This window comes from Chinchilla lanigera, unplaced genomic scaffold (genome assembly GCF_000276665.1).
Source record: "Chinchilla lanigera isolate Chin_1 unplaced genomic scaffold, ChiLan1.0 scaffold00169, whole genome shotgun sequence".
Classification (NCBI taxonomy): domain Eukaryota; kingdom Metazoa; phylum Chordata; class Mammalia; order Rodentia; family Chinchillidae; genus Chinchilla; species Chinchilla lanigera.
This window is the reverse complement of record NW_004955570.1, coordinates 943434-951571: the sequence shown is the minus strand read 5'-3', so window position 1 is coordinate 951571 and position 8138 is coordinate 943434. Positions and strand designations below refer to the sequence as shown.

Below are 8138 nucleotides of genomic sequence, written 5' to 3'. Positions count from 1 at the left end.
AGCTCACTTTGTAGCCCAGGCTGGTCTCGAACTCTCAATGATCCTTCTGCCTCAGCCTCCCGAGTGCTGGGATTACAGGCATGCCCCACCACGTCCTACTACACTTGGGATTATTGAGGGAAAAGGTGTGCACATTTTCTTTCCTTGGTTTTTGTTTGGTTGGTTTTTGTCTTTTTGAGACAGGGTTTCACTATGCAGTTCAGGCTGGCCTTGAATTCACTATGTAGCCTAGGCTGGCCTCAAACTCATGGCGATCCTCCTGGCTCAGCCTCTGGACTGCTGGGATTACAGGTGTGCGTCACCATGCCCGGCCCTACATGTGCATGATGGTTTGGAATGTACAATGCAGATACGGAAGTCCAGGTTTGGTTCTTTCTTCGCAGGCCATGGAACCCAGGGAGGGCCTCCTGCACACAGAGCCAGAGCTCTGCACCTGGGCTCTGTCCCCCCAGCCTGGGAAATGCGGGCTGACAGCAGTCTGATGGATTACACACCCACCATCCTTACTGCCAGCCACTCTCCTGGATAACCAGACAAGCCAAGCAGAGCAGGCCCGAGAGTGGACAAGCCCATCCTGTAGATCGGGAAAGCACCACCCCGACGAGCAGTGCCCGAGCTGAGGCTGCAGCCCGCGGCTTCCCTCAACCCCGGCCCCCCGAGGCCCGGCAGGGGGCGCTGTGTTACCGCTTTCTCGGTGTCGGCCTCCGCCAGCCGTTTCAGTAGCGCGCCTTGTTGCTCCATGAGTCTCTCAGCGTCCTAGAGGAAGAGGGCAGTCACCTCGGTAAACAGCAAGCCCGGGGCCTGCAGCCTGTGCATTCTCCTTCCCTGAGAACTACATTACTAAGCCTAACACAACGAATGCAGCCATTCTCACTGTACAACTGCGAATGGCAGAACGGCAATAAAGCAAACACCGGAACCTTACCCTGGGGCTAATAGCTGGGAAAGGGTCCTTCCCCTCCTTGGCTTACCTTCAGCCCAGCCTGTGTGCTGCATCTCTGTGCTGGAACTTGATATTTTGTCTTTTTTTTGTACCAGGAATCGAACTCAGAACCTTCTGCTTGCCAGGTAGGTGCTTGCTTGTACCGTTAAGCTGTATCTTTGGCCTTTTTTATCTTTTTTCTTTTTTTTTCCGGGTACCAGGAATCAATCTCAGGACCTCGCACTTGCCAGGCAGGCACTGTGCCACTGAGCTGAACCTCCAGCCCTTTTTTATCTTTTTGAGACAGGGTCTCCCTGTGCAGTTCAGGCTGGCCTTGAACTCACAGTGATTCTCCTGCCTCAGCCTCCCGAGTGCTGGAATTATAGGTATGCACCACCACACCCAGCCCGGAACTTGATTTTTAAAAAATTTTTACTTGCAACTGATTTTTTGTTTTTTGAGACAGAGTCTTGCTGTGTTCCTGGCTGGCCTTGAACTCATGGCAATCCCCCTACTTCAGCCTCCCAAATCCTGGGATTCCAGGTGTGCACTGCCACACCCAAGCTTGGTACTTGCAACTGACTTTGTATGTGTGTGTGTGTGTGGGGGGGGGTCTTTCTGAGACAGGGTCTCGCTATGCAGTTCAGGCTGACTTTGAACTCATTTCATAGCCCAGGCTGGCCTCCAACTCACAGCAATCCTCCTGCCTCAGCTTCCAAACAGCTGGGATCACAAGCATGCACCACCAGGCCTGGCTGCAACTGTTTTTTAAACCGTTTTGCTGAGGCATAAATTTGGGTGCCATACAGTTCACTGGGGGGTTCCTCTTCCAGGGCACTGCCAGTGACCTAACTTCCTTCGGCCAGATGCCACCGCTTACAAGTTCACTTCCTCCCGACAGCACTGCAGCCTGGGCCCAAGCCCTCAACGTCCGCACATGGCCCTCAGGGGACCTTCAACTTTCAAACTGCAAGGCTGGACTATGATTCTGGCTCTGCCACTTACTGTACCTGTGATCATCAACAAGATAATGAACATGTGATAACAAGATACGCAAAATGATTGCTAGGTATGGTGCCACAAATCATAGCACTTGGGAGGCTGAGGCAGGAAGATCTCCACAAGTTTGAGGCCAGCTTGGGTTACATAGTGAGTTCAAGGCCAGCCTGAATTATATAGCAAGATCCTGTCTCAAAAACAAAACAAAACAAAAACCAAAAACAATACAAGATGGGTAGAAGAGTACCTCCTGCAGTAAGAAAATTAACTGCAGCAGATGTTAAACCCTTAAGCCAAGAAGGATCACCACCATTTCAGGAATCCATACTACCTTGTAACAGTAGTATGAAAAAAAAACCCAGTAATAAGGTTTTAAGATAACAGCAGAAGGTATTTTAAAGCCTTGAAATTCTCCTCTTTCATTAGGAAGCTATTGCTCCAAACGTAGTGCCAACTTGGTTCTTCCCCAAACTACTTTTTCATTCTTTTAATTTGGCTTTTTGAAACAGGGTCTTGCTATGTAGTTCGGGTTGATTTTGAACTATGTAACCCAGGCTGACCTCCAACCTGTGCGGACTTCCTACCTCAGCCTCCTGAGTGGTGGGATTTCAGGCGTATGCCACATGGCAGCCGGACATTGCAATTTTAACTTCTCTCCACAATCTGGGCACTGAGGCTATGCCCAGGTTTTGTTTTGTTTTTTTTTATCTTTTTGGGACAGGGTCTCGCTATGCAGTTCAGGCTGGCCTTGAGCTCACTTTGCAGCCCAGGCTGGTCTCAAACTCTCAATGACCCCCCTGCCTCAGCCTCCCGAGTGCTGGGATTACAGGTGTGCGCCACCACGCCCTGCTATGCCCAGGCTTCGTAACTACAAAGTGCGAGGCAGTGGACAGCGCTAGGCAGGAACCAAGTGTCTCCCTAGGTTGATACGAAAAGGAGGGGCGGCAGGACTGGGAGGTCTGTGGTCTGCGGCTGCAGTGCTCCTCCAGAGCCTGGCTGAGTCACACCGCACAGGCAGGACATTCGGGCACTGGCCTCTCATGTTCACGGGGCCTGGGGTGCAGCCGAGGTTGTGGGCAACACAGCGCCAGCAGCTGGCCTCTCCCGAATCGCTGCCCGGCCGGCAGCCTCTCACCTGTCGGCCGGCCGCCTGGATTCTCTCTGCCGGCTCCCTCCTCTGTCCCTTCCCACCAGGCTGCTCCTCTGTGACTGTCCCTGCTCTTCCTCCCTTGCACTTAGACAGAAAGTCCCCTGAAAGGAGGCTGAACCTCTTTGTCACTCTCAGTCCCACAGGTCCCATTCACACATCAAGAAAAAATGGCTCCCTGGCTCCCAGTTCCCGGGGACCAAGGAACAGGCTAAGCGACAAAGAGCATGGCCGAAAGCCTTAGCCGGCCGGGCACGGCGGCAAGCACGGGCAGCTGGGGTGAGAGGAGCCACGGCCGCTCCATTCCTCGCACAACCTCGTGTGGGAGACACCTGGCCCATTTTATAGGGGGAAAATGAGGCCCAGAGAGGTAAGAACTGCCTCCTTGAGGGTGCTGAGCCAGAGATAAAACACTCAGGGAAGAATCTGGCTGTAACTAGCAACACTACTAGAAACATATTCTAAAAACTCGCGGGCACAGCAGGAGTGCACACGAGTGTTGCCCGTGACAGCGAACAACTGAAAATGCGTCAGAAAAAGGATAAACACACTGTGCTACACTCGTAAAATGGAACCGAGCGTGAAAATTCTTAAAAGTAATCTAGGGCTGGCCAGGTGTGGGGGCGCACGCCTGTCATCCCAGCACTCGGGAGGCTGAGGCAGGAGGATTGCTGCAAGTTCAAGGCCGGCCTGGGCTACAAAGTGTTCAAGCCATCCTGAACTGCATAGCAAGACTGTCTCAAAAAAAGACAAAATAAAACAAAATAATCTGGGGCCTTAAGGATAAAAATGATAGTCTCAGCCAGGCACATGCCTATAGTCCAACACTATGGGAGGCTGAGGCAAGAGGATGACAAACTTGAGCCCAGCCTGGTCAACTTAGCAACTTAAGTGAGACCCTGTCTCAAGATAAAAAATTAAAAGGGCTGAGGATATAGACCAGTGGCAGAGCGCCCCTGGGTTTGATCCCTAACACCGTTGTAGTAAATAAATAAATAAATAAATAGAAAGTGAAACAATTAAAAGAAACATCTGCTACCCTGGGGTATGTTTCTGAGAGCTGGGCCCACAGCTTGGCGGTGGCAGATCTCCTGGCGACCACGCACAGCGCCCAAGCTACCCCGGGGCTGATGGCTGGCACCTGCACGGACGGAGCGCTACACAGCCCGGCGGGGGGCCCCAGGGAACGCAGGGCGCACTCACCTCCCTGCAGTGCTGTTCCCGCAGCAGGTCTCGGAGGGTGCGGTTGGTCTCCTCGAACGTGCTCAGCTTCTGCAGGAGAAGTTCCTTCTGCCTCGTCAGCGTGTTGATGTCCGTGCAGGTCATTTGTTTCTCCTGGAAGACACGCAGGGCTCCGCTCAGCCGGTGTGGGAGAAGGGACGGTGCAGGCACCACGGGGACCCAGGGAAGTCCTGGGAGGAGGAGCTGGACGGGGGTCAAGGGCTTCCCAGAGGCGGCAGCCCTGGGAGGTGGGCAGGAGCCCAGCCCGCAGAGTGCAAGAGGTGGAGGAAGGGGATGCGACCCCAGCCCTCAGGAGGCTGAGGCAGGAGGATCAGGATGAGTTGGGCTACAAAGCGAGACCCTGTCTTAAATAACAAAACAAAGCAAAACAAGAAAAGAGTAGAGAAGGGTAGGAGAGCTTGGGGAAGGAGTCTGGGACAGGAAGGCCTCAAGGAGGAAGACAGCGACACCTGGTGGCTGACACCGGCAGGACTCGACCACATGTCTGGACTCACTGCGATGCCAGGCAACCCATGATGAGGTCTCCTCAGAGGCCCCGGCCACCAGAGCTCATCTTCCAGGGTCAGGGCCCAGGAAGTGAGTGGGGGCCCGGGGAAGGGGCTGAGCACCCTCCCGCCCACCCGGGATGTCACAGTCGGCCCGATGACTGCACAAAGGCCCCGCCCTGCGGCAGCTCCCAGACCCGCTGGGTCCCGCCCCCCACCTACCGTCTTAAGCTTCCCGATGGTGTCCTTCAGGGCCATGACCTGCTTGGCGGCGGCGGCGCCATCCATCTCCGCCTCCACCAGCTTGGACATGAGGCACTCCTTCTCCTGCTGGAGGTGTTTCTTCTGGAGCCTGGGCACACAGGCGGGGCCCCGTGAGCCCTGGCAGGCCCCGCGGAGCTCCGCTCGCCTCACAATGCCGGCTCAGGCCCCCAGGCAGGGGCGGCGGGGGAGGGGCGGCTCTGCGCGGGCCCCTTCCCCCAGACAGCAGCAGCCCTGCGACACCAGCTGTGCCACCAGGCCCTGCTCATCTCCCGCGGCCACCACCATGGCCACTGCCGTGGCTCCCAGCTACGGGGACAAAACCAGGCCAGGCAAGTGTTCTGCCGCTGAGCTGCACTGCCAGGCCCTGGAACCCCCTCTCCACGCGGGAGCCACGCCTGACCATGCCACACCCTGCTCTGAAAGCCCTCTGCAGTGCAGACAAACACGGCTTTGTGCCACCTAGCGGTGCCCTGCCCTTGTCTGTGGCTCTGGCCTGCCACCGTGTCTCACGGGCGACGCCGGCTCAGCCTGTGGCCCTCCACCACCCCGCTTTCTTCCTTGCCTCCCCTGTGCCTAACCTGCCCCCCGCAGGGCTCCCGCTTGATGGCACTTTTTTGAGGCGGTCCTGCTCTACCCTGGGCCCTTCCTCTCGCTCCGTGTGCAGCTGAGTGCAGCCGGGCCGGGGCCATCACCAGGCTGAGGGGCTCCCGGGACACTCTGGGGCAGGGGCACGGCCGGGAGGAGGCGCCCTGCAGGCGGGCGGAGCGGGCCTTACACGGTGTAGTCCTTCTCCTCCTTCATGCGCTCGATGTTGTGCCTGAGCACCGTGTTCTCGTGCTCTGTCTCGGCCAGCTCGTGTGCCACCTCCTCCAGCTCCTCCTTCCGCTCCTCCAGGAACTTCTTAGCCATCTGTCGTTCGCCCTTCTGCATCCTGACCTGGCAGGGGCATGCGGGTGGGCAGGGCCACTGTTGGGTGCTGGCCTCAACACCGCACTGCTAGGCCCCATGCTCGAGATGGAACGAGGCACCTCCCGGGAAGGCAGCCGGAGCCGCCTGTGCTAGGCCCTAGGGACTTTGTGGACATAGTGTCAGTGACAGGGGACAAACACAGACTCCCTGAGGACGTCCTCTCCCCTCCACACTGTGAGATGAAGATACTGCGCGCAGAGCCTGGCTGGGGACACAGCTGGCTTGCACCGTGGGCTGCCCGGGCTGTGGGTTGGGGAGGGCCTGTGGCCAGGCGGGCAGCCCCAGGTTCTGCAGGAGGACCCAGGGCAAGAGGACAGGGTGAAGGATTAAAGCCACAGGGCTCTGGGGCTGGGGATTTAGCTCAGCGGCACAGCGCCTGCCTGGCAAGGGCGAGGTTGTGACTTTGATTCCCGGTACCGCAAAAAACAAACAAACAAACAAACAAACAAGCAAATAAACAAACAAAAAAAGCCACAGGGCCCTTTAGCCCACAGAAGCTGTATTTTAATGCCAGTCCCAGCAAGTTCCACTCAGGGACTCTGGACTTTCAGGCCAGGTCCCTGCCCAGGGACAGCTTGCACATGAAGACAAACTCATTTCTTTAGGGCTTTGCTTTGGTGCAGCGTGTGTATAAAACCCCAAGCCAGGCCCCAGTCTGCCAGTCACTTCACCTGTACAATGGGGACGCTAATCCCACCAGCATTATTTCCTCTTGTCAAAGTCAAGCTGGGCCGCCCTTTCAGGACCTTCTCAGTGTGGGGGACCCAGGCCACCCCGGCTCCCTCCCTGCAGCTAAGGGGACCAGCTGAGGGACCTGGCTGCCAGGAACCCGCCCAGGCTGTCCCGGGCCTTGGGGCACCGGCCACCTGGCTCCCGGCTTCCTCACCTCAGACTTGAGACAACCGACCGCGTTCATTAGACTGTCAATCTTCTTATCATAGTGGTTCATTTTACAGTGACCTGAGTCGTCGTCTTCTGTCGAGAGATCACTTAAGCGCATGACAGAGAGCAGCTTTTCTGAAGATGGAGGCGTGATTTCTAGGCAGTGAGGTGGATTCTGGGGTAGAGGAGGGAGAGACGTGTGAGCGCGCCAGCCGGGAGCGCAGCCCACGCCGCTGCAGGACCGTGGTGGTGGCTGAAGAGCTGACCCAGCGCCATAGCCACGGCCCAGGGAGGACACTGCTCCACACCCCGCCGGCAAGCAGCGCCCCCTACCTACCCGTGTCCACAGGACGCCTCTGAAGAACTCCTGGCATCGACTGAAAAGCTTGGACTAGAATGGCTAAAGCACGGAGGGCGGCTGCGCTAACGCATGCCCACAGCCCCAGCTACTCGGAGGCGCAGAGGAGGGTCCCTGGAGCCCAGGAGTCCACGCCAGCCTGGGCCACTTAGTGACTTAGCCAGACTCTGTCTCAGAACATAAAAGGGCTGGGGATGTGGCTCAGAGTGAAGGTCCTGGGCTCAATCCCCGGTACTAGAGCAACAACAGAAGCCAGCCTGAGAGGAAATGCTACAGTACATGGCCCAGGCCAGCGGGTACTTTCGGGGGTAATGAGGCAGTGACATGAACAGGGCCATAGGAAGGTGCCAGGAGGAGGGCGGGTTCCTGGGAGTCGGGACAAGGTGATAGGAACAATTCGGCTTGTGAGGTTCCCTCCAGCAATGCGCTCTCGGTGAATGAAATCATCCCATCCTGACAGCCACCAGTCATGAATTACAGGTGATTGTTACAGGCGAATTACATCGGGGATTGCTTACTTTTCTGCATCTTAAAATTTCCATAATGAAAACAGGTCACTTTTAATCATTGACAAAAGAAAACGTTTAATAATTGATTTTTTTTTTTTTTTTTTGGTCTTTTTGAGACCGGGCCTCTCTATGTGGGTCAGGCTGGTCTTGAGCTCACTTTGTAGCCAAGGCTGGTCTTGAACTTGCAACGATCCTCCTGCCTCAGCCTCCTGAGTGATGGGATTACAGGTGTGTGCCACTACACCTGGCTAATAATTCATATTTAATAAATGACAAAAGAAGAAAATCTACATGTTTGTTTCAAAGATAATTTGCCTGCCTGGCAGCCCAAGGGCCTGAGCTCAACTCCTAGTACCAAGAA

At 56.0% G+C, this 8138-nt stretch overlaps 1 protein-coding gene across 13 annotated transcripts in view; it reads right to left on the bottom strand.

Moving 5' to 3' along the window:
- The window catches only part of Odf2 (outer dense fiber of sperm tails 2), a 34601-nt gene that overhangs the window by 15031 nt on the left and 11432 nt on the right, over window positions 1–8138 (bottom strand). For all 13 annotated transcript variants that reach the window (XM_005413547.2, XM_005413543.2, XM_013509396.1 and 10 more), the window contains 5 exons: window positions 6915–7085; window positions 5835–5995; window positions 5018–5147; window positions 4272–4403; window positions 685–756 (listed from right to left, as the gene is read on the bottom strand). In XM_005413547.2, the coding sequence (XP_005413604.1) occupies window positions 685–756; window positions 4272–4403; window positions 5018–5147; window positions 5835–5995; window positions 6915–7085 (666 nt within the window). The remainder of the gene's footprint in view (window positions 1–684; window positions 757–4271; window positions 4404–5017; window positions 5148–5834; window positions 5996–6914; window positions 7086–8138) is intronic.